Genomic DNA, 27,715 nt, shown 5'->3' with positions numbered 1-27,715 from the left:
GTAGATATTATTGATCATTAAAACTGACATTTAACAAAAAGAGACAGGGTTGTGTAATTTTATTTTATTTACTTTAAAATATATATATTTTTATATTTATTTTAACATTCTCTTCACTATGTACAATAAAATAAAATGACACAACCCTGTCTCTGTTTGTTAAATGTCAATAAAAATAAATAATGTTTCATATTTTTAAAATGAAAACAAAAAGATCATGTTCATGTTGTTATAAATATATGCAGTGAAGATAATACGCGTTGCCTGAACCACATGGCCATTAGGCTACTATGTTTAAGATTTTTAAATGAAAAGAGGCAGGGTGGTGTTTTATAACATATTTCGTTTTTATTGTTGACGAAAAGAGGCAGAGTTGTAGCATTTCGTTTTATTCTTGCCTAAAATATACATAAAGAGTGACGCGATCAAGAACACACTGTTCCATTTGCAGAATAACTGGACTTGCGTCCTCTCGTCCTCGGGAGTTCGTTCTCCTGAGTCGAACTTGGCAAGTCCGAACTGCCAAGGACGCAAGTCCGAAGTTTGCGTACTTGGTATTGAGAAGCGGCCTCTGTCTGTTCAGTGTTTGTCACGGAGTCCTTGTTATTGTCCCCACACTTCTGTTCGAGTCGGTTCCTTGTGTTTGTCTTCTTGTTATTGGATTGCCTTTTCTGGATTTTGACCTTTGCCTGGACTGTTGTGAGTACGGATTACCCTTTAAATAAAGACCGCTATTGGATCACTGAATTCCTTGTGTGTGTGCTTGTCGTGACAGGTCCGACTGTTGTACTACCTGCCTGAGGCTGTTACCAAATGTATTTCCATACCTCCGTGCATCATGCTCGTGCAGACATCACACATAATCAGCGTGTTCGAGGCTAGGCAGATTTGTAGACATACAGTCACAGAGTGCCACAAACAAACAGCCGTTGTTTAGCCGCTTTAAAGTTTCTCCTGAACCAAAACAACGATCTTATGCTGCGTTCACGCCATGTCATAACCATAGTTACAAGATGGCAACCCTTGACGTTCTACATGAGCTGTTCATGTCCTCAGACTCAGATTTATGCTTTTCTATGTAAAACTATCAACGCCTGGAAATTAATCTGCTGCAGTCAGTTGGTATAACTAGAGCTCTGTAAGTTGTTGGTGTTCATTATTATTGCAATGTTATGTGCTTTGAGACATGAGGTAATTTAACACCGTCTCGTGACGCTTTGAAAACTCTGCTGTGTGTTCATGTGTTTTGAAGGAGGCGTAGCTTTGTAGAAGCTCGGAAGTGAGGGTGGGATCTTGTGCTTTCAAAGCTAGCTTGCTATTGCTAGCCTCTCCAAAATTTCTAACCCTACCTTTCAGCGTAACTAAAATTCGGTAACACTTTATTTTACACTGTCCTTGTTACATCCAGCAATATATGTATTTCTCCTGTTCTGTATTTCCGTGTCTTGTTGCTATTTTAGGTCACCTGTGTCTAATTGATGGGATGGGCCAACGCGTGAGGCGTGTCCCAGCCTGACGGCATAAAGAGCGGCGCGTGGGAGAGAGCGGCGTTGTTTTGTGTTTGAATTGTTGTCTTAAGTTGGATCTCTGTTATGTAAATTCTTCTGTTAAATAAAAAATCTTTACACGTTTGTTTACCGAACTCTCTCCTGCTCTTTTGTTACTATTTGAGAGATAGTAGTAACAAAGTGGGGGCTCGTCAAAACATTATTTTACCTACACTTTAAAGGGCGTCTATTGTTCTTGGAGTAGGTCGACGGGACGCTCGCGTTTAGACATCTTAACTAAGCGTCTTTCCGTTTTTTGAATGCGCCGTTATATTGGCGATTGTAAGTCGGGACAATGGGATTTTTCATGGTGTCGGACATAAAGGGTAAGTTCAGTGATATACATTTAATCAATTAGCCATGACCTTTCCTTTTTGTGCTTACATTGTAGGTTGCGTGTTTTCTGGGACGTGTGTTTTCTTTTGTTTTTGAACAGGTCTGTTGCTAGAGCATTAGTCTCGGGGGCACTACCGAGGTATTGGGGAAATCGCCAGGTTACTGGTTGTTTAACCATTCCTGTGGGCTTTGTGTTAAATTCATCCCACCGCAGTACTGGGGCCCGTTCTTCGTACGTTGCTTAAAACATCCGAGATCAAACGAGACATCCAAGATAATATCATCGTGCTCATCATGATCTGGCTAATTAGGTTCTTCGAATACTCCTGCTGGTTATTAGTATAGCTGGATTGAGTTATCTGAGATAATTGCGCGTTCATGCACTGGTTTAAAAGGGGATATGTATCGATAGTAGAAACATTGATCAGCAACGCTGCTATTGTGCTCACCGTGCTCACCTGCACACTGTAGCCGAAGAGTGCGCTCAGTTTTTCACCGTAGCTGAGCAAGAGTTACAGCTTGAAGGATATGCTGAATTTGAAAACTTAATTAAAACGCCAGGGAACACCTCAAAGTGTGCAAAAGAGAGAGGGCTTGCAAAAAGTAGCAGACAAATTAACTTTGTAGTGACCATGTCAGATGTTTTTATCACTTATTACAGTACAGTATATATTTTGTATTTTAATAATTTCTAAATTAATAACTTTGTTCATTGTAATGTCAGAGTCACCACCCACTACTAGAACATGGGAACAAGTAAAAGTCAAGTACTAGAATATTCTACATAATGTTAATTTGTATACTACTTATACTATAGTCTCTTTTAAAAAGGCACTGTTAATAAATGTTTGCCTGTTTATAAAAGCAACCAAGAAAAAGGCTGAGAAAAAAAGAAAAACAAACAGGTGGTGGTCCTGCATCCCATATATATATAATTAAAAAAGACATTTTGTGAAGGCAGTAAGCACATGCCATTCCTGCATCCACACCCACCTACACCTTATGTTTGCACCTGGTTGCAAATGATAGTTGATGGACAGTTGCACTGGAGGACACAACAGCAGTCTGTTATAAGTGTTCAGAACAGAAGCCATTCTATAGTATAATGTTAAGGTAGAAATGAATATTTAAGTCGTTAAATTCTTGCAAATGATAGTTGATGGACAGTTGCACTGGAGGACACAACAGCAGTCTGTTATAAGTGTTCAGAACAGAAGCCATTCTATAGTATAATGTTAAGGTAGAAATGAATATTTAAGTTGTTAAATTCAAATTCACGTAAACTCTTCCCTCAGAAATAAAATATTATAGAATAATAAACGAAATAATATTGAATTTATAGACAATTGGAAAAGTTTTTGGGACAGACTTGACCTGTTGAAAGGAGATGGTATTTATCCCTCATGGGATGGTGCTGCTCTTCTCTCTAGTAATATGGCACATAGTCTAAGAGCACAAACATGAATTGGGGCTCAGGTCAGGAAGCAGACAGACTGGCTAAACTGACCGTCTGCTAGCTGTCTCACGCCACCAAGGTCAGATAAATCCCATCACATAGGGCTTCTTTCACCTAGATATCATCATATAGAGACTGTGTCTGTTTTCCGAATTAGGAAATACAAAAAACTTCCAAACCCATCTAAGGTTAAAAATTGTACTCATGTTCAACAAGCAGCAATCTGGGGCCAAGACCTGGAAGGCACCGCAAGCAGAACAAGTACAGCAAGCTGCAAGCACTGTAAGCACAGCAGCGTAGCAAGCATTTAAGCACCAACAGCAGTGCAGACCTGGAAGAACAAAAACAGCAAAAATTTGAACAGCCCCTAATTTGAATGTACATGACCCCTAATTTGAATGTACATGACCCCTAATTTGAATGTACATGATGACATAAAGCAATCAAAATTTGAACAATGTTTTCAAAAGTTATATGCGTTTTTGCAAAAAAACTGATATCTCTGGAACACTAGGTGGCGCTCTGTTCAAACTTCCCATCTACCTTCAGGACATGGTGCTGATGATCAGTGCTAAATTTTGTGAAGATATGTCAAATAGTTTAAATGATATTGCAAATTATGACAAAATTCAAAATGGCGGACATGTGGTACATCCAATCCTGGCAAAATCGGTATCCACGGATTCGACAAATATCCATTTTCCATATCTCATGACCTGTAGGTGGCGCTGTTCCCAACTTTGGCATGGACCCTCAGGTCATGGCTCCGATGAAGCGCACAAATATTTGTTTTGATTGATCAAAGTTTGGCCGAGCTATAGCTTCTGAACCAATTTTGGGTCGACCTTGTTAAGTTTGCGACATCATAACTTTTGAACAAAGATGAATAAAAAAAAATTTGTTCATCAGCTATCCCCTTCGGGACTTGGCCCCTAATGAGCAAATGATAACGCTTGGGTTGCTGAATATTCGATTCCTTACTTCATAAGCACTTATTGTTAATGATATGATTACAGACTACAACCTAGATGTGCTGTGTTTGACAGAAACCTGGTTTAATGAGGTATTTCTACCTGATTCTACCTACAAATTCTGTATCCAACTTCAATTAGTTTGATGTAATATAAAACAAGGGAATGCTGTTTTAACTTAATTGATTTAGATTGACTCAACTTACAATTTCCATTAAAGCTTACCTGCTCCCTGCTGATCGGTGAATTTTGCTTCAATGAGGAATTGGGATAAGGGGTTATTATATACATTATGTTAAAGTGAAAAATAACAAATCACAATTGACAGCGCTACTCTTAACCACAATGGTAACCAAAAAATTCAGTTATAGAAACCCAACTGAACATTTAACATTAACATAAACTACCAACATCGTTCCCTTTACTGTAAAACATAAAATAACACTCAATCCCTAAATGTACTGTCCTTATGCAGTCCCTTGCAAAGCATGCTGGGAACCACCAACGCATTCTCATCCTTTGGCGTCATATAGGTGACGCCATATGACATTTCGTCGAAATCTTACGCACATGGCATCCTTTAGCGTCAATATAACACACACTGTTATGGGTAGGTTTAGGTCTGGGGTAGGGTACGGTTATGACGCCTTGGGATCTGCGTCTCATATTCATGCTAAACGATGCCATGTGCGTTGGATTTAGACGAGCGTCACCTTTATGACGGCTTGGGTTCTGCGTCTCATATTGATGCTAAAGGATGCCATGTGCGTAAGATTTCAACGAAATGTCCAAAGCATCACATGTATGATGCCAAAGGATGAAAACGGGCTGGAACTACAGATCCACTGCTCTTGGCTGCATTCCTCAAAAGCATTGTGAGCTAAATTGATCGTAGAGACCATTAGTGGCAAAGGCGATCTATAGGCTTACAATGCTAAACGCAACCCTGAGGAGGGGACCTGTAGTTCCCAGCATGCTTTGCAAGGGGGTGCATTAGGAAAGCGTATTTTGGGATTAAGTGTTACATTATGGGTTTTTCAGTAAAGGGAAAGCTATTGGTAGTTTATGTTAATGTTTAATGCTCAGTTATGTTGGACATTTAGAGTTGTTTCTGTTACTGAAATAAGGTTAAATCTATTGAGAGTTATGCTTCAGTAAAACCTTGTTTTTCAGGTTGGTTAAATTCGGTTATAATCAGTAATCTTAAATCATTTATTTCATTTAAACAAAACCAGTTATAGTAGATGTTGCCACATGAAAATTATTTTCGAAGTTTTTCGAAGTCTCGACATTTTTTTTCAGAATAGCACCACAGACCCAGTATTCGTGTTCAAGGTTACTTATAGTTGTTTCTGCATATTTATCTATTGTAGGATTGGACGTATTTTAAGAAGAAAAAAAAGACAAACTTCAGTTTTAAGTATTCTCATAATTATTTTAGTAGTGGAGAAGCAGATAAAATGTCGAACATACAGCCATCTTGATGAGAACTGAGGTCCATTTGATGTTCCCTTTTGAGTTGTTGAGTAAAGACAATTCTTTGCTTTTGAACCCATGATGGCATTGCTAGCGCTACATAGTAGGACCCAACCCATTCACACTTTGTGTATGATTTCACCAACCGCAAATGAGATCCACATAACTTTTATAGTATTATCCAGAAATTATCTTTATCTACAATAAATAAATAATTTATATACAGAACAAAAAAAACATAATTTGGTCTGATTGATATTCTGGTCCTCTCTCAGGTTCTATGGGGATTGAACGGTTGGATTCAAATAAGACCATTTCAGCCCCCCAGACCTAAACCAGTTCCTCGGAATAATAATTCTTCATCTACAATATCCGCTCATGACATTGGAATCGGTGAAGAGGAGTGGGAACGGCTACAGAAGGCTCTGGACTGGCCCAGTCCAGATCAAGAAATCACTCAGCTGGATCAGAGCACAAGCCCAGTCCACTCAACATTCTCTATTGTGGGACTCAAGGAGAGTTACAAAGTGGGAGAAAAGATCTCTGTTACCATCACAGCCAGAGACCACAACAAGAACCTGAAAAGATATGGAGGAGATTTTTTCAAAGCAAAGCTATTCAATTCAAAGCTCTTGGTGTGTTGCTTATAATATAATATTTTATAATCAAATTTTAAACAAAAAATCAATATTCCGACATTTGTCGCATTGAGTTTGATTTGCCTGTTAATTGTTGGTTTATTTACACAATATTACATATACTGTAATGTTTATGTGTTTAAGCTTGCTTTACCTGCAGACATTAGTGTTCTGCATTACACTTAACCTTCTCTATTCTTCTTGAAGGCGAGTGTGTTCGGGGAGGTTGTTGATCACTGTAATGGGACTTACTCTGTAGCTCTTCTTCTGCCCTGGGAAGGTCAGGCACAAGTTTATGTACGTCTAGAGCACTCCAGTGAGGTTGTGCAGATTCTTAAAAAATACAGGGAGTCCTCATTTCCACGCAGCCACTATAAAGGCCACTTTGAAGGGTCAGGACCCAATAAAACCAGGATCATTGAAGTAGTACAATGTAATCTTAAGTGGGGTGCAGATGGAAGTTGGAGTAAAGGCGACTGCTGCTGTGAGTATAAGGATATAAAAACAGGGACGGTGTGGCAGTGTGAGATACCAAAGAAACTTTCTTGTGACAAACTGGTTCGTCACTCTACTGGAAGTTTGGAAAGCCCATTAAATCCTTTTGAGAAGCAATTGTTGACAAAGTAAGTGGAAAAGGATTCAAAGCATCTTCCAGAAGAATATCAGAACTTCTAGAAAAAGTGTATAAAATGTATTGTTATTATTTCTCTACACAGGACATTAACAAATGTTGCTATTACTGGAGACACACAAATCATTAATGTCCTTCCCAACACTACAGGCATTGGTATGTTCACATACAGTATGATCTGTGTAGTTTTGACCATTTTATTACAAATTTGGAAAGGAATAAAAAGATAGAAAATAATGACAGATTTGGCTCATACCCTCTTTAATTTTGTCATTCATTCTTTCCAAATAGAAAATTGTCAAAACATACACAGAGATATGTCATCTAAAATCAAATGTAGTTACAAGAAAATGCAGAATTTATATAATTAAAAGACTGTCTTTTCAAGTAAATGTTTCTTTGCTTTAGGCACAATGGAGAGATGCAGATCTGGCATGACAACACCAGTTCCTGCAGGGTTCTATCTGAAAGATGTCTGGAATTCTTTTGTATGCAACACTAGGCAGTTCAGTTCTGCACAAATGGTAAATTGTCTTAAAAACAAGATCGTCTATATGATGGGAGACTCCACCACAAGGCAGTGGTTTGAGTATTTAGAAAGAAATGTGCCAGGTAAGTTATTCATTGACATAAATGGCTTTGATTTCGGAATAGGTGACTTTTTTTCTCTTTATGTTATTATGTTGTTTATGGCTTCATAGCATGAATGTACGGAAATAACATACAGAGGTCCCACAAAGTGAAGTTAGTTCTGAAAAAAGCACATGCGGTTTTGGTTTTCAGATGCTACTTGGTTAATTTTGTGTCAAATGCAATGACACGTACATAAATCAGGGCGACTTAAATGGATAGTTTACCAAAAATTTAATTCTGTCATCACTTGTTCACACTCGTGTTGTTAAACTTGATCTTTAAAACTCTCTGTGGTCGTCGGTATCGCTGGCGATACCAGCTCACTTTTTTTCTTATAAGCGCAAAAGAGACTCAAAAGTCTCTGCTGATTTTGATCTTACATATAAGTGTTATACATCATTCGATCCTGTTAAGTGTCTTTTTTTTTGTGCATAGTCACAATAAAAACAAAATGTAGAGGTTTGAAATCTTGAGAAGTGTGATGGCTTACACTAATAATTATCGTCCGAAAATGAACTGTAACTCAGTCAATACTTGTCACAGAGACACGACAGATTTCTCTTTATGAGGCTGAAATTCTCTTCTTTTAAATTAAGTAATTTATATAAAAAACAAATATTCTCAGTTTATGTAATCTGTATGAAAAGAGAAAAGAGAGATGTCAGTCTTTCCTTTCAGCTCATTATAGTTTATTTCGTGTTAATCTGACACGCCCACGGAGAGCGCGCTATTCAAATGCCAATGTTGAGGCAAGCCATCCCAACGCCCACATCAGCTGGATAAAACATCCAGTTTAATAAGAATTTTGTACTTTACCTCGTCTTGCTGCGCTGTGAGGAATAATACTATCGTAATAATCCTGGAAAAGTTACCTCAGAAGTGCTGGTAGTTTCATTTCGAGGAGCAATGGATTCAGCTGATGTAGTAAGTTATTTATTCTTAACCCTCTGGGGTCTAAGGTGTTTTTGGGGTCCTTGATGTTTTGACATGCCCTGACATTTGTGATTTTTTTAAGTTGCTTATAAATATATTAATGGCACAGGTGAAATTACACTCTATTTAGCACAAACAGGGCTATCATAATATGTGAGCAACATGTATGTACATGTTTGTATTTTTGAGAGAAAATTGTTTATGCATGGTTATTGAAAAAAATAAAAATGAAAGTTTCTGAAATAAGGCCACATAACACATACTAAATATCTGTCCACAAGACTTTTGACTAATGGATGTTGTCGCCTAGAGTTTTTGCTTCAAAATGATCTGAAAATCATCCTGCCTAATCATTCACATAAAATAATAGATTGTTTTAAATTGTGAAAAACAATTTTTGTTTGGAAAGGCAATATGCATGGGGGCGTAAACGGCCCAACCCATGAATCATTAGGTGGGTCACACCTGAGAAGACAAAGACCCGCATAATAATGAGCCTTTCATTCAGGTGTGTCACACAAGAAAGAATGGAAGGACTATATATATATATATATATATAATAATTTCAGCTTTATAAAGATAAATCTTTTGTGTCTCTGTGACAAGTATTGACTGAGTTACAGTTCATTTTCGGACGCGTTTCAGAATGGACTTCACTGACAGAGAGAAGGCAAAATTCGCATCATGTTTATTTTTCTTTAATTGACAAAAAGCACAACACTAGTGTTGTCAAAAATATCGATATTTCGATAAATATCGATACTGAAATATCTGAACGGTACCAATACTAATTTCCCGAAGTATCGATACTAGCCGAGCGGTCACTTTCACTTCTCTCCAAAGGCGTGTTGACAAACACCACACGTGACGCACTCGTCTCATTCGCTCTGGTTAAATAGCAAAAGTGAAGTGAATGGAAAGATGGCGAGGGTGGCACCCCCGCGACCGGCTTTGGTTGATTGATAAAGAACACTGTGATCGGGCATGTCGGAGAATAGCGCGCACACGCATAAAAAACAGACCCGCGAGCAGGCATGTCGGAGAATAGCGCGCACACGCGCTTCACACTGTGAGCGTGCTGCGCAACATTATGAAGCTGCAGACTCGGAGCCTGCTGCATCTACAGTCCCGCACCCAGAGTCCCGCATTCTCAGACCCCTCGTTTTTCGAGACAGCGCCTCCTGCTGTTCAGAAGATCGTATAACACCCGCACACAAAGTCCCGCCTTCTCAGACCCCTCGTATAACACCCTTATCCAAATGCCACTGAAAACAATAGGATGCAATATTACGGTCTCGTTTTATTTAAAGTTATCCAAATAAATAGTTGCGTTCCCTGCTTAATGCATGTGCCAAATTTTTGTTCATTTTTTCTGACTAACAAATTACCCAGTAGTTATTTTTTGAGCGTGGATGTAATTGAAAGAAAATTACTGATGGGAGGGATACAATTACAGATTGAACTATCTTCTGAAAAATATTATGTGATATTATATTGCTAGAATGTTTGTTTTAATTCAAATTCCAATTTTTCTTTCAGTTCAACCTATAATGCTCTAATTTACATTATACCATGGTAACATTACAAAACCTGTTTTTTATATTTTAAATGCGAAGCAAAACTCAAATAAGAATAGACAAAAAAACAATAATAAACAATTCTGTACTTTATTTAACAATCACTTTAACACCATCTGGCTGTAGGACAAAGCAAAGAAAAAAAGAAAGAAAGTATTGTGTTCGTGACTTTACTTTTCGTCTTCAATTGCATTAAAAAAACTAATTTATAAGTCGCTTTGGATAAAGGCGTCTGCTAAATTAATAAATGTAATGTAATGCATAAGGTAAAATTATTTCTTTATGGTAGGCGAATGTTCCTTCTTTTTTCCTTCTTTTTGCAATCACTCTGTCAAATTCCTTGACTTCACTAAAATAAAATATGAATACCATTGTCAAAAATATTGTGTAATAATAAATAAATAAAAATTTGCAAATGCAAATTACAAGCATACCTAGGGTGATAAGTAGGGCCACAGAGGAACACCTTATTATTAAACACTATTAAATAATTAATTATGACATTCTTTGATATTAACACTTAATGTATTTAATTGGTCTACTTTAATGTCAACTAATTTTAATCAAATTTTACAATGGCTTGTCTACAAAAAGTCAAAGGTTAAAGGCTAACGTTAGCTATCAAAATATTTTCGGGGGAAAAAGGCGAAAAAACATACATTAACGGCTCAAATTTTGTCACAAACTATATTTACAAATATTGAATGGACTATTCATATGTTGGTGTATTGATGAGCTATAAAGTAGTTTGATTAAAAAAGAAATCGAATGAGTATGATTCGCTAAATAAAATTGACGATACTCACGTTTCGGCTTAAGCTCTTCACGTTTATCCTATCCAGTTAGGAGGGGCTGTCTCGAAAAACGAGGGGTCTGAGAATGCGGGACTCTGGGTGCAGGACTGTAGATGCAGGCTCCGAGTCTGCAGCTTCATACTACTCGTGCTGCGGGCACCCAAAAGATTGTTTGACTATCAATAATCCTTAACATCACTCGTTTTTTTTAATTATTTTATAGGTGAAAACAGACTTAAGGAACAGGCTCCAGGGGTACCATTTAGCAGCATATATGCTCAGCATCAGGGGTGTGTGTTGTTTGGACAGACCTGCCCCCACTGCTAAAAAAATCCTAAAAGAAACACTGTAACTCTTCTCATTTTAACTTTTCTGAAACATTAACCAAGATGGCCTAGTATTGTTGTTGATATGAGTCTGTGTTGTCTAGTATTTTCACCGTTTTCTTAAAGTTAACATAATCTGACTGAGGAATCTTAGACAAGTAAATATTGTTGTGGTCAAATGTAAATTAACTCGTGCCTATTTAACTTTATTCAAAAATTATTATTTAATTCTGCAATTTTCCTTCATTAGCAATTATCATCAATTTGATTACACAGATACTAATTAAACTAAACAGCTAGACAATGGCATCTCTGAATTCAATAATGAAATGCCTTTAACTAAAAATTTAATTTTTAATCTTATTATTATACATTACTGACACTCTATCCTCCAATTTGATACTGTTAAGTGCTTTTTTGTTACAGTATATTTTAATCTTTGATATCAGTAGGTAATAAAAATACAACGGATCACGTAAGCTCTGGTCCAATTAAAAAATATTAACAAATAGAACTCGGGACATTTTTGTACATGTAAAATATACCTCATTGTCATGTTCTAGACTTGTTATATTTAGCTTTAAATACAAAAAATACCCCCTTAATATTGTGGCAATTTTTTTCTCTGTGGTATCGAAAATGGTATTGAATATCGATATTTTTCAAGGTATCGTATCGAAGTTAGAGATTCTAGTATCATGACAACACTACACAACACTTTGTTTTTATTGTGAGTTTACACAAAAAAAATAGACACTTAACAGGATCGAATGATGTATAACACTTATATGTAAGATCAAAATCAGCAAAGTATTTTGAGTCTCTTTTGCACTTATAAGAAAAAAAGTGAGCTGGTATCGCCGGCGATACCGCCGACCCCAGAAGGGTTAATCTGTGGAACACAATTTTTTTTCTTTTTTTTTCTTCCATACATTGAAAGTCAGTGGGGTTCCATGTTGTTAGTGTGTCAAGTTGCAAGCAAGGGAAGAGAAGCAGAGGATCTATATTGCAGCTGATTTCCTTCTTTATAAAAACAAAGAAGGCAATCTAGAAGGCAACAATCAATGTAACAGGTGGAAACCCAGGCGGAGCAGAGGAGATAAATACCAAGGGGGACACCAATAGACTGAAGGCCCAGGGCAGAACCACAGGCTTGCGAGACCAAGGTGAAGATGGGGCTTGGGGCATAATCAGTGGGAGTGAACACAACAATGGAGCCCGAGGGAAGGACGAGCCTGTGGGGCGATGGGGGACGCATAGCCAGAGACCCAAGAAGCATGAAGGTGTAGTCAGGGGAGGAAGGAGTGGACGGGACCAGCGGTGAGGAATGAGAGTTGATGCTTGCCAGCTCCCATATCACCCTGTAGCCCAAGACTGGTTGCCCACTGAAGCTAAGCAGGGCTGAGCCTGGTTAGTACCTGGATGGGAGACCTACTGTGAAAACCAGGTTGCTGCTGGAAGAGGTGTTAGTGAGGCCAGCAGGGGGCGCTCACCCTGTGGTCTGTGTGGGTCCTAACGCCCCAGTATAGTGATGGGGACACTAAACTGTCAAAGAGCACCGTCCTTCGGATGAGACGTTAAACCGAGGTCCTGACTCTCTGTGGTCATAAAAAATCCTAGGATGTTTTTCGAAAGAGTAGCGGTGTAACCCCGGCATCAGGGCCAAATTTACCCAGTGGCCTCTCCATCATGGCCTCCTAATCATCCCCATATATATACTGATTGGCTTCATCACTCTGTCTCCTCTCCACCAATAAGCTGGTGTGTGGTGGGCGTTCTGGCGCAATATGGCTGCCGTCGCATCATCCAGGTGGATGCTGCACATTGGTGGTGGTTGAGGAGATTCCCCCCTTCTATGTAAAGCGCTTTGAGTGCAGAGAAAAGCACTATATAAATGTAATGAATTATTATTATTATTATTCTGCTGGGTGGACCGGTGGCAATGAAGGAGATCTGAGCGGGGCCAGCGGCGACGAAGGACTCTTGGGGCCGGGTGGAACCAGCAGTGACAAAGGAGACTTGAGGCTGGACGGAACCGGGCTCAAGGAAGGAGACTTGAAGCTGGACAGAACCAGTGGCTGAGACAGAGCTTGAAGGTAGTAGAAAATCAGTGAATCCAAGAGTTCACACTGGGAGGAATCGATTTCAGGGCTAGGAGGGTGAATTAAACTCTGCTCCACGATATCCAAATCCACCAGCACTCCCTCAAGGATGAACATAGATACCGGCTCACACAACCAGGCCGACCGAGCAGGCTCGTGCTCTGGGTCTACGGTGGCCTCTGTTGATTTGTTCATGCATGTAGAAAGTGCAAGTTCAGGCTCCGGGACAAACAATGACTCAAGACTAGGACACCTGAACTGACAGTGTGGGCGGTTCACACACCTGGTCAGACTCAGCTGGCTTTGGATCTGGAGCTCTGTGGGCTCTTGCTCTGGGTCAACCCAGGTGTGAGGAGGGGCTGGACAGGCTCTGATTCTGGGCCTGTGGTAGTTGGCGTGGACATCAACAATGGGTAGGCATACTTTACACCAAATAGATTAGCTTCTATCCATGTTAGATTTCCCATGTCTGGTAAGTCTAGAGGGCCATAATAATTGTATCCTACCCAAAAGAACTGTTAAAGCACATAGAAACATAGAGCATAACCATTACAGAGTGTGAGTATGTGATGTTTTTTTTATTTCTTGTGTGAAATTGCTTTTTGGGGCTGCTGTATACATTAAGCAAAAGCAACTTTGTAAAGCTGTTTGGAAATTGAAGCAATGATACTAATGTAAGTTTTTCTTACTAGGCATACAAAGAATTAACCTCCACACTCATCATTTGGGTGGACCCCTGATGGCTGTAGAGTTGAAAAATAGTATCATTGTTCACTGGAGGCCACACGGTGTTCCTTTGCGATTTTCTAACGTGCTCATTAACGACTTGCATTATATCAGCAATGATATTGATGAAATAGCTGGTGGTCCTCATGCAGTCGTTGTCTTCACAATCTTTGCCCACCGGGTTTTTCACCCAATAACATTTTACGTGCATGAAGTGGCCAAAATCCGTCAGTCTGTTGTTGCACTGCTGAGTCGTGCACCAGAGACTACCGTCATCATCAAGTCTGGGAACACTGCAGGACTAAAGGTACAATAGCTTATTGACCAATCCTACTCTATTTTCAATAGTTCCCTTTCAAAAGCTACTCTCAATGCTGCGCTGATTAACGATATCGGAAAACATAGTTGTTTGACCGGCTGTGAACTAATGTGGCAAACACACCAAGAATTTGGCTTAAATAATCTCTGATGATGACGTCATCGGAATGCGCATGACAGAGGCTATAAATAGATAGAGACAGGTGCGCTTTCAGGTTCCTTTTTTTCTTCAGAACTGTGTGCCGTGTGTGCTGCATTCTTTCTTAAACTACCCTTTTGCTAGGAGTTAGTTTTGTCAGGTAGGAATAAAGCCTTTCGCATTCTCTTTCTCTGTAATGAAAAGAAGATCATGTCGAGAGAATCCAGCAAGAGATGCGTGCCATGCTCAGAATATGAGCACTGCAACTTATTCTCCATCAAAGTGCTCTGCTCCAGGCTCGCATTCTTTCGGAAGAGTGAGCCAGTGAGTCCTCGATTACAAGATCATGGGGCTCACGTGTCGATCTGGTTGAAGGGCGGGACGTGTCCTTCGCTTTCTCTTGTTCTTTCACCAGATCATGAGGTCATCGAGCCTGTGTCTGGAGCACGCTCCGGCATTTTTTTAAACCGGGCTGAGGACGCTAGTTCTCTTGAGGAGATGGATTTTGATTGCGCTGCCTCTGAGCACTCCTCTCGTGATGACAGATCATATGGGGAGCTACTCAAGGTAATCACTCATGCTGTGGACAGTCTTCAGTTAGACTGGCCACAGGAACAGGAGAATCGCAGACAATCAAAGTTAGACCACAGATTTCTGTCGGGTGGCCAAGGGGAGGCACCAAAGATTGGAAAAGATTTTACAAAGCAGAGGTGGACCTCTTAGTTTCACAAGAGTCTCACAGTGCAATGTCCCATTTACTACCTTCTTGGCGTGTTTGCCAAACGTCTTTACAACTGGTCGAAAAAAGATGTTTTCCCATAGTGCCAATCAGTGCAGCATCTCATTGCCGCTTTTTCAGAGAAAAGGATTACAGTCAAGTAACCCGTGACATTTTCTACATTGTGTTCATATGATAATATGTATGGTTAACAAGAAAATATGATACATTGGTGGGGGTTGAGGAGTTTCCCCCTTCCATAGGTAAACACTTTGAGTACCAAGAAATGCACCATATAAAAGTAACACATTAATTAATTATTAATGAATTACATTTGTTCTGCTACCTTTTTATTGAAAGTCTAGAAATTAAATGATTAACTAAAATAATAATTATGTCATAATTTACTCATCTTCATGTCATTTTAAACATGTATGACTGACTTTCAGCTGTGGAACAACAGAATGAGCAGAATGTCCAAACTTACAATGAAAGGAACCAATGAAAGGAACAATTAAAGGCTGCCAAGCTGCAAAAAGGACAATAAGGGATCATAAAAAATAAAGTAGTACATTTGGATTAAGTTTTCTAAAGCAAAATGTTCTGTGGGAGAAACATAAGGAAATGTTTATTGTTTGCATGGAAATTAGTATCTTGGACATTGGGCTAAGACATCGAAAATCATGAGTATAAATGGATGAATGAATCATTTTTGGGAAATTTATTTATTTATACTAGATAAAAATAATAGGTTTATTGTCATTTCTACATTGTAGGAAAGGTATAAAATGTGAAAGACAAATAAGACTACAAAAAGGACTGAATGCTATGTCTGGATTGTTCGCAATTGCAAACAATAGAGTAAAGGTACTTTGTCTAAAATAACTTAGTGGTTTTTTTTTTCTTATTTTAATATTTGTTACTGCTCTGTGTTGTTACAGGATATTTTTCAAAGTGATTGGTATGCAATGCAGCTGAATACAGTGATGCAGGAGATGTTTCGAGATATCAATGGAGTAATATACTTCGATGTCTGGCAGATGACGTCCTGTCACTATCTACGTGAAAATATTCACCCAGGACCTGTTGTTATTGCTAATGAGGTCAATATTTTGCTCTCTTATATCTGTCCTTCCTAATACATTCAGATTCAACCACAATAAAAAAAAAAAATCTGTATAAAATTATATTACAAAATAAAAAAAGAACATTATTTATCTTGCTTTGTCATTATAAACAATGTGGATTGTGGATGGATGTGGATGATTTTTGCTAAATTGTACATATTTTACGAGTTGCCCAATTCGTATAAATAATCTACCCCTTACCCCGCCCCTACCCATCACTGGGGTTTGGACAAATCATACGAATTAGTAGTGAGGTCGTACAAATTCATATGAATTAGCCACCTCGTATAGGGGAGCGCGGGGCACAACGTAACACGGGGCTAGTTGTAACACACTTGTTTTAAATACTTCCACACATGCCAGCATGACGAAACTTGGTGTATTTACTAGTTGCCATTTCAACACTATATAGAGAAAAAATTGCGCCAAAATTCAGAAATCTTTGTAAGATATCACTGAACATTTATTTAACCATAGCAAAAGTACATTTCTTACTTAAGTTCATTTTTTATCTCTATTTTTTGTTTATTTAAAATTAGACAAATCTGATATTATTTTAATCTTCAATCTGTTGTTGATATAGTTCTTTAATGCGTCGCTAACTATCAGAAGACACTAGCAGGGTTTAAACCCCAGTTGTGCATGCGGGGCATGTTGTAACACTGCGTTACAATGTGCCCCTATTAGAAATATGCTATTATATTCTATACTTTTATGAATTCTATTGAGAAAACATGAGAAACATGTAAATAAAGACTGAGAGTCAATGTTCAGAGACTATTAATTATTATTTTGTTTTGAACTATGCTGTATAGCTGTGTTTTCCGGTGTGTTTGTTGTCAAACTCAAAAATTAGTTTATTTTTAATTATAAAAAAATGCCATTATTGTATTTTATTAAGAAAATATTTTGGTTTGACTTGTATATTTTTTTATTAGATCAGATAGCATTTTAAGCTGTCCTATGGTGATGTTACAATGTGCCCCTCACATGTTACAATGTACCCTACCTGTGGGGCATGTTATCACATTTCACTTCCATTCTTTCGGGGTAAATCAAGAAAAAAGTATACAAAACAAAACCACATAATTGTACTAGACATGTGGGAAATTAATGTGGGAAAAAATAAATACTCTAAACCCTAAGTAGATTTACACAAACTGAGAAAGTCAAAAAGCGTTACGTTGTGCCCCGCTCTACTCACTCGTACGAATTGGTTGTGAGATAGCGTTGGAGTGGCCGGTCAAGTTGGAGAAGAACAGCATACTTTATAGTTACCTTCACAATGTTTGTTTGACGTAAGTAAAACACATTTCAAATTATGTTTGAAATGTTTTTTTTTTGTTTTTTTTTTTCTATTATTCTGATATTCTCTTAGAATTATAGCGGATTTATTAGTTCTGTTTTTTTTTTTTTTTTTATATCAACCGACACAATATAGACCCAGCTGAGTTTTCATTTCCAAGACTCGCGCCGGGTTCACACTGCACGCGTTAGCAGAGCGGAGGCAGCGCAGAAGCAGTGCGTATGGTGAGCGGGAGCAGCACGCACCCGTTTTGCTTTCACACTGGCAGCGTTTGTCGGCCGCAGCTGAACCGCGGCTTGTGTAGCCTACAGGCTTTTGAGGTTGTGCATGGTTAACCAAGTACTTTGACAGATTTTGTTGATTTTTTTAAATAAATAAATATTGATAGGTAATTGATACCTGAATTATATTTGTTATTATATATTATCTGCATAATTATTACATATTAGCACTCATCTCCATGAAAGCGTTCTGCAAAAGAGAAAAACTTTACGAAATCGTTTAGATTGTTGAAATATCTACCTAATTTACAAACATTACACATCATAAACATCTTAAAAATAATTCATAAATGTCTGTTATAACAAACAGAACAAAGAACAAAGTTCTTAATAGAGACATATTGTAAATGAGCAAAACAATAAAAATAAAAAAATCATGCACATCATAGATGTACTGTATGTGTGCTATATTTATCTGTCTATTCTATTTATCTTTCTATATTGAGGTGAGTTGTTCTAGTGGGCAAGGGAAAGGTTGTCAAAAACACTTTTAAATGACTTAATACCATCGGCACCAAGATACACTGCAAATGAATCCCATGCTTTTTCCTTTGCCTGCAAGTCTTTACAAAACATATTATGTGGATCATAAATAACTTTATGCTTCTCAACCTCCACAATGAGACGAGTGTCGTCTATTATTGTTGTCTTTCCAGGTGCACTCTGAAGACCACCGCCTGCACCACATGCTTTTGTTTATGATTGTCAGCATGATGTCAGCATGACATCTGTTATTATGCCAATATATAACCTAACCTTAACCCAGTTACAGATTAATTTAATTATGTATATATATATATATATATATATATACATAATTAAATTAATCTGTAACTTAAGTTAAACTGGCAATAGGCTAAAAATTGTTTAAACTTGTTTTTGTCTTTCAGGGAAAAAGTTTGTTTTTGGACATTTGTTTTCTTTTTTAATTGCTGAAGGTCATTTGATTGACTGTTTAAAACACAAAAGATATCATCAATGCGTTTTTTGATTAATACTGCTGTGTATTTTGGACAAGATCAATGCATTGTCACTTTAATTCAGCGTGAGTGGTGCAGCAAAAATAGACTCAGCACCAGAGCCGGACAGTAACGGAGTACATTTACTTGAGTACAGTACTTTGTCACGACTACCTGGCTCACAGTAGCAATGACATAGGGGAGACCACACTTAAGTACAATTTTGAGGGATCTGTACTTTACTCGAGTATCATTTTTGGGGAGTACTCATGACTTTACTCAAGTACATTTGAGAGGCAAGTATTGTACTCTTTACTCCAATACATTTCTATCCATAACCTTCAGTACACGAGTAAAAAAAAAAAAAAAAAAATCTCGGAAACCCTCAATTTGTTGTTTCCCTCTCAAATGTGATTGGATTGCGCAGGCGCCACTGATTGGGACAGCCTATCAGCAATCACTTTCAGCTTTCCGCCAAAGTCAACTCCATGGTCAGATTTTATATTACACATTAATGTAAGCCAAACATTTGGTTTGATGTTCTTGAGTATGTGGTGCGTTTAACACAGTCAGGTTCAAATGTGGCAGTGGCGTAGCCACGAGGGATTTCTGATTTCTTAAAAAAAAAAAACTTTAGGAGGCAAAATATATTTTTACTGATTATGTGAATTACACTGCGGAAACCAAAGTAGGCTACTACCCAGCGAATGAAGAAGGGTTGGCGCTCAGTCTCCAGAGTACATAAAATATTAATTTTGTTTTATTTTATTTTTCCGGTTTGCATTTATGAGGAAAAAACAATGTTATGGACGTGTTCTCCGTTACGGACGTGAGCGCTCTGAAAGCGGCATAAAAAATGCTTTAAAACTTTCACAGAGACCTCAAACAGAAAACACAAAACCTTTCTTTAACCTGAATTTCGTTTTGCATTAATTGTATCTTAATTTTAATCAATGTTTCATCAACCAATTGCCTGGGTTTAATAAATAAGAAGTAAATAGCAGACGATAGAAAAGAGACAGAGGCGCCGGCCTGTGAACTGGATCTCGTCTCATAAATGAACCGAAACTGAGTGTATAAGGTTGCCTACTTGCCTCTCACAGACATGTCTACTTTTAAACAGAAAAAAATCAAAACGAAAGAAAACAGACTACAGACTGCTTATGTAATCCGTATGAAATGTGCATTTCTCTCTGGCGCGTTCACTACTGAAGATCGCGAGTCAGCATCGTCAACTTCATCTAGCCGACACTGACAAAGAAAACACTTGTTTATTAACAAGTGTTTATTAATAAACAATTAAAATATCTCCTTGCTACATTTTACATATTCATAATTATTCCTTTTGCCGGTTCTTTGTGACAGCTTTTAGGTGCTTTATTGGCAGCGCCACCCTTACATGTGGTGTGTGTGTGTGTGTGTGTGTGTGTGTGTTGTCCCCGCATTTAAAGATGGGACTCCCCAAAAATTAAATTAAATTAAATAAAGCAACATGGTAAAAAGATGAAAATGACTTGATTTTACTTTCAATTCCTTTTACATTCTCCAAGGTATTAACATTAACATTTTTCATAACTCCATGTAGGACGTATCTGTGCATAAATGTAAGCACTGTGGCAGTAGATTAGTAATGCAATATTTAGAAAATCTACTCTTGTACTCTTGATACTCAAGTACTTTTAAAAACAAGTACTTTAGTACTTTTACTTAAGTAGACATCTGAATGTAGTACTTTTACTTGTACTTGAGTAAAATTTAGCAAGGGGTATCTGTACTTTTACTCAAGTAACAAAGCTCTGTACTCTGTCCGCCTCTGCTCAGCACCTATCTTTAGCGAAGCGGCGTGGAGAGCTGCTTCTGAAACGCGCCGCGTCGCAGCTGGTGTAAACACAAGCATTGACTAGAGTGGGCGCGATCAGCTCCTGTAGCCGTCTGCTCCTCAAGATAGTTCACGTAGTGTAACTGCGCAGCGCATCTGTGTTGTACGTCACACGTAGCTCACTATTGGCCAATGCTGGTCATGTGTGTGATGTGTGTGACGTACAACCCAGAAGCGCTGCACAGTTTCACTACGTGAACTATCTCGAGGCTCACACAGAAGAAAATAAACAGTTGAATAAAGTCGTTATTTTTGTTGTTTTTTTGCGCACAAAAAGTATTCTCGTCGCTTGATAAACTTAAGATTGAGCCACTGTAGTCACTTGGACTATTTTAACGATGTCTTTAATAACTTTTGGGCCGGCAAGCTTCAATCCCTATGGAGGAGTGATCCAGCTCTCAGATTTAATAAAAAATATCTTACAGTTTTTTTTCAATTGCTTAAGCACAATTCTGGAAACAGGGCCCGGTTTGTCAAAACACTACACACAATTAGCACAACCCTACACCAAAGTAGCACAACACTTCAGATCATTTGCAAAATGGAACACTTTTGTCAAAACTACACAACTTCATAAAAACAATATTTTGTGACCATACGAAACACACACATTTTAAATGACTTCAATCTTTTTGAACCAGTTACACACTGCTGTTGCTAACCTAAAACACTTTTAGCAAGTCTAATTCTCAGTGATTAGAGTACTGTATATGAAGTACACAAATAAAGTGCAACTATACAATAGTTCACCAAACACTACACAAGACCAATGCTGCAGACTGAGGAAAATATCATTAATTTCTCTCCATATACCCAAATCAGTCAACATGGAGAATCACAACAAAACATGTCCCAGTTGTCATGCTACTACAGTAGTGTGCATAACACTGTTATCTCAGCAAACAACAGACAAACGTAAAATACTGTATCCAGTACAGGTTACAATTACAGTAAATAACAACAACAACAACAAACATAAAAAATAATTTGAAAAAAGCAGGTGAACTACTGCTGCATTTTTATTGTGCTTAAACCTGATTGGTGTGTCTACAGTTTAGCAGTCATGTGTGTGTGCACCTGATGGCTGTGTTTACAGTTTTTTTCAATTGCTTACACACTAAAATTAAAACTTTCCCACTATTAGCAAAACCTTACACTCAAGGAGCAAAACACCAGCCTAGATTTGCACAATTGTAAGCACGTTGTCAGCTTCACCCTTTTTGCAAAACATTATACACAGTAATTTGTAAAACTCTACACACATTTTCACACCTTAGACACAGTTAAGGATTGTGAGGTTACTTCCTTGTCATTACAAAGCCCCGGTTTGCCATTGACCACACTAATGAATGAATTGGATATGCACATCCACCAGGTGTGGAAGCACACATGTGCTAATTTGAAAACGCAGCACTCAGGTGTGCTATAAAAGGCAGCAGGTGAGTTCACCTGTCTTCAACAAAAATGGAAGGAGCTAGAAGAAGAAGAAGAAGAAGAAGAAGAGTGAGAATAAGAGGGGGAGCTCAAAGAGGAGATGAAGGAGGTAGAGGAAGAGGAGAAGGAGGTAGAGGAGGAGGAGAAGGAGGTAGAGGAGGAGGCCCAGGTAGAGGAAGAGGAGAAGAAGGAGATAGAGGAAGAGGAGAAGAAGGAGATAGAGGAAGAGGCCTAGGTAGAGGAAGAGGTAGAGAAGGACTTGAAGAGTTGATAGAACCTGAACAAAGAAGACGAGGACCAAATTTGATTCAAGAAATCCGTGCAACACTTATTGACTTGAATAGTTACAGTATTCTTGTTGCTTTTACAGTAGTTTTTCTTCAGAGTCAAACTGTATGTACTTCATGCAGTAATTTTTATTTGTCTACAGATTTTATTTTTTTCATTGATTTCTTTGTTGGTTGATTACTGTAACTGATTATTGTAAGAAATACTGTAAATAAATACTTGAAATATGAGTCTGCAGAAATCAGTGTTGTGCAGTGATTGGCAAGTTTATAGTTAGGCCTATTTGTGTACATTCTCCCTATATCTCAAACTAATCATGAAGAATGTTGTGGGTTTGTCACTATTTTTTTTTTCATCTAAATTATCCCTTACATAACAATGTCTGGGCAAAAATCTAGCACATGTTATTTCATAAAAATAGTTTTTTTACAAATGTGTTTTTTATTTATCACAGCCATGTGAAACTGGCTGCAATAGTGTCTGATCATTGAGGACTGTGTTGGTTAAATGAAAACCAATAGCATTTTCACAAATATGTGTATATCTTTTGACTGAAGTGTGTATGTTTTGACAGAAGTGTGTCATTTTGCAAACAATCTAGGAATTATGCAAATTGAGTGTGGTGTTTGGATAATTGTGATTGTATTTTGAAAAAAAGAACCTGGTTTTCAAAATTACGTGTAAACAATTGAAAAAAACTGTAACAGATTGGCTCATAGGTGTGGTAATTTGACAGTCAGTGCTTTGGAATTGCAAGGAAGTGACATCATGATATACTTGATATACAGTGTCTGATGTATACAAGTGTGTTTAGTGTTTTGCAAATAGTGTGAAGCTGACAATGTGCTTACAGTTGTGCAAATCTAGCCTTGTGTTTTGCTCCTTGAGTGTAAGGTTTTGCTAATTGTGGGAAAGTTTAATTTTAGTGTGTAAGCAATCGTAAAAAAAACTGTAATTTGTGTTCCAAAGATGAACGAAAGTCTTACGGGGTTGGAAGAACATGAGGGTGAGTAATTACTGACAGAATTTTCATTTTTTGGGGTGAACTAACCCTTTAAAACTTACCTTAACTTCAGTGCTTTAAAGGGATACTTCACCTCTGGGAAGATGAATGTGTATTTAATATTGGTCATTTATATAGTAGAAATGTGAAATAATTTTTGAAATTGAAGCATTCTAGACTGAGAAAAGGTAGAAAATGTATTTTTTACTCATGTGGCTGAAAGACAACAACTCCCAGAATGCACTTGCTTTGCTGCCCTTACGAGGCCACTCCCAAACCACGCCTACCGGTTACAGGCGTCAGAATCCGAAAAAATGGATACAACTAGGCTTGCTTTGATACATCGTGAGTTATTTGATAAATTTCCATCGAAATGGTGCTAAATTGCGTTGTACCGGGATGTACTAGCCTAATGTATATAACACAACTTACTTTCACATTAAAAATATGAAGGCAGGACCATGTCAACAGAGTAGCTTTGTAACATTAGCTCTGCATATGAACTGTTTTAATCCATACTCCAGTAACACTAAAGGCTAATCCATACTCTAGTAACACTAAAGGTTTATAAAAAGAACCACAACCAATGTGTGTTATAACTTTTAATTTAAAAAAAATAATTAATATTAACACTTTTACACTCAAAGCTCTGCGGATTCAGCGATCTCGTCCAGAAGAAAATGGCATCGCTGAGATTCGCGATAGCAATAGGACTCTATATCTGTTTCCATAGGCACACAGCGAGAGCACTGACACCGCCAGTCCGCCCCAGCTCGAGTCTGGCCGGGCTCAGGTCTCGCTCCGGTCGCCTCTTGTTCCTCCATCTCCCGCAACTGTTTATCGCTGTATTGCGGCTCGTACAGGTAGCCACGAGCATCAGATTCTCGCAACAGATCCTCGAAATCCCCTTCTGCCATTTCAACTTCAAAAAAAACTTCCGCCATCGTGATTAGCCTACTATACAAACTTTCTACACAGACTAAGAGGTAAGAGCTTGTTAGCATAGCTTCTACAGAAAGATGATTGACACTATCTTTACATTCTGTGAGTGAGATCCCGCCCCATATGGGCATGGTGAAAACATGCGGAACACATGTAGTCTTTAGCCTCTGGCACAAAAATCCTCAGATGACGCAAAATGACGATTTTTGCGTCATCGGAGGATTTTTTCCAGACTAAAAATGAATTTTTCTCTCATATCGGGGGGAAGCACGGTAATTCGAAAATACTACTGGTTTTCTGCTGATACAAAGCTTAATGCTAAATCCTGAAGTATCCCTTTAAGTTAGGGTAAGTTGAACCACTGGTTCAATTTAGCCCACATCATCTGGCTCACTTTGCCCCATAGTCAACATTTTGGTAAAAACGGCCTAGCTTAGCAATTCAGGCTAACCTTTAGCTTAATGATTCACATTTTATATGTTGACAAATCACCAACATGTGCCATAAACAACTTTAGACCTAGATAGATTTGCTTTGGCACAACAGCTAGTATCCCTGCAATGCAGAAAATTAAAGTCCCTGTAAAGGCAATTAAAAAAAAAATTCTAAACACATTATAAATGTTAGAAATGTATTGCTAAAACACAATACAAAGACTGTGAACAGTGAAGTACTGAATTGTGGAGTTAGACCGTTAAACAGTTTTTCACCATTGATATTTTACGGATTTTTTGGGCGGGGCTAAAACGGGGCTCGATGACGCACTGGAGCCCCTGAGCTCCTGGCCCCGCCCCTACCTGATGACGCACTGGAGCCCCTGAGGCTGGCCGCTCCCCTAACAATATAAATAGAGCACATTCGCATCAGTTTGCCGCTCAATCGCGAGTTACTGTCAGTATTATTAGTTACTACAGCTTACAGTTTGCTAGTTAGCTATCTCTTCATCACGGAAATGCGTACTACCTGGATGCGATCACGTACAAAACAGATCGGTGTCCTTATTTAAATTTCCTAAATACGATCACATCAAGAAGGGGTGGATTAATTTTGTGAAGAGCCACCTTGATGGAGAGCTGAGGATCACCACCAAAACCCGCCTCTGTAGTGATCATTTTACACGGGATAGTTTTATAAACTTTCGTCGGAGACAACTGGGATTCACTGATAATCCGCTGTTACTGGTGAATGGGGCCGAAACGACTATCTCCCGCCTCGGCCTTCATCCTCCCGTCGCGCCGACAACTGGTGACATCATCTGCAGTGCGTGCCCACCAATGAGTGTAAGTTGCCTTGTGCGCTTATGTTATAATTAACCTAATAAGCTGCTAGGAGCATCTATTCCGGCTGTAGCGGGTGACAGTTGATTGTGGTGACGGCAGCTTTACCACGAGTGGGCGTGGTTTCAGCGCAGCCAACGGACACGCCCCCAGCGTTTGAGAGCAGAGACTACTGCTAATTTTTTCAAGATTTTGATAGCTTATTTTATGTACTTGCCGGATTTTTTTATCATTCAAATTTGGCTGGGTGTCTAATAACACATTTTTCTGTGATATGACAAACTCAGAACACATAGTTCATTTTGACTTTACAGGGACTTTAACTTTAACAAGCAAAAAAGTGTTTTTGTGAGACAAAAAAAAAAAAACTTACCTTTTGTCCCAAGTGCTTCTCCTCTTAACAGCAAAATAGAAATGATGGAGTCTTTCAGAATGTATGGTCACATGACACCAAATGTGCATAGTTGCCTAGAAACAGGGGGTGGGTCAACTTACCCACTGGCTCATCTTACCCCACTCTCCCCGGCCCGGTTTCACAGATAGGGCTTAGATTAAGACAGGATTAGGCCTTAGTTCAATTAGGACATTTAAGTAGCTTCCATAAATGTGCCTTAGAAAAAACATTACTGCACTGCATCTTGAGACAAAACACTGTAATGGCACTGACATATTTTAAGCAACGCATTCTCATCCTTTGGCGTCATATAGGTGACGCCATATGACATTTCGTCGAAATCTTACGCACATGGCATCCTTTAGCGTCAATATAACACACACTGTTATGGGTAGGTTTAGGTCTGGGGTAGGGTACGGTTATGACGCCTTGGGATCTGCGTCTCATATTCACGCTAAACGATGCCATGTGCGTTGGATTTAGACGAGCGTCACCTGTATGACGCCTTGGGTTCTGCGTCTCATATTGATGCTAAAGGATGCCAAGGATTTCAACAAAATGTCCAAAGCGTCACATGTATGACGCCAAAGGATGAGAACGGGCAGTGCAAGTTGCTTTCAGTTAAAACAGCTCAAACAAGCATTTTAGTATGGGACTAGGCTTAAGCCTGGTCTATGAAACCGGCGGTAATACATTTAGATTATACTAAATCTGTGCAATAATTATTTAAATGATGCACATCAATATACATTTAATTTAGTTGCATTTGTCACAGGTCGGGGGGGCCAAGCCAGACTGCGCCCAGCCCTCAAAACCCAGGACCACCTCGAGGAGCGTACCAGAGACCAGACAGACAAGAAGATTTTCTAAAAGTAACAATCTTTATTTAAATAAAAGCAGGAATTAAAAGTCTTAATATGGGCTTCGTCTCTCTTTCCAGGGAGGAGGAGACCGAGGGGTGCGCTGCGAGGGCCCGGACTACTGGCAGCCACTGAGGAGGAGGGAGCCGAACGCCCGTCTGGCGTGCAGGTAAGTAGCGTGGTAAGAAGGCTCTTTTCTGCGAATTACAGGCGGACAACGGTCTGGGCAGACCAGGGCCGGGACCACGGGCCAGGCGAGGACTCTCTCCACAGGACAGGTGGGTAGCAGGTAAGTTTTCTCAAGCGTCAGCTATTCGACAGGTGCGAGGTCCTCCGGGTGCCTTTCCGCCCTTGACGACCCCAGCCAGAGACAAGGGTACCCTGTATGATCCAGGACAGAGACAAGTGTGCAGGTTTAATTCTATTTCGGTGAAGGGTGGACTTACGGCTGGAGCGGGTGGTTCGGGACAAGCAGCGCTGCTGCTGGGGTGTGTCTCTCCTCTGAACAGGCAGCACACAAGAAGGCAGAGGCAGAAGAATCTTCTGTCTAGATAGGCAAAGCCTTGGATACAAGAACGAACAGGATCCTTTCATATAGTGGGGAATCAGGCTTACGGCTGGGCTGGGTGGTTCCCACGGTAACG

General features: G+C 38.8%; 1 protein-coding gene across 1 annotated transcript; it reads left to right on the top strand.

Moving 5' to 3' along the window:
- The first annotated feature begins 3,543 nt into the window (after window positions 1–3,543).
- Window positions 3,544–16,460, top strand: LOC130084393 (NXPE family member 3-like). The gene is made up of 7 exons (XM_056249796.1): window positions 3,544–3,600; window positions 6,062–6,421; window positions 6,632–7,047; window positions 7,141–7,211; window positions 7,464–7,667; window positions 14,113–14,453; window positions 16,263–16,460. Exons 1-7 carry the CDS (start codon window positions 3,544–3,546, stop codon window positions 16,458–16,460), a joined length of 1,647 nt encoding a protein of 548 aa, XP_056105771.1.
- Window positions 16,461–27,715: the final 11,255 nt, after the last annotated feature.

Source organism: Rhinichthys klamathensis, unplaced genomic scaffold (genome assembly GCF_029890125.1).
Source record: "Rhinichthys klamathensis goyatoka isolate OS25496 unplaced genomic scaffold, OSU_Roscu_1.1 h1tg000064l_1, whole genome shotgun sequence".
NCBI classification, from domain to species: domain Eukaryota; kingdom Metazoa; phylum Chordata; class Actinopteri; order Cypriniformes; family Leuciscidae; genus Rhinichthys; species Rhinichthys klamathensis.
This window is presented reverse-complemented; position numbering and strand designations above follow the sequence as displayed.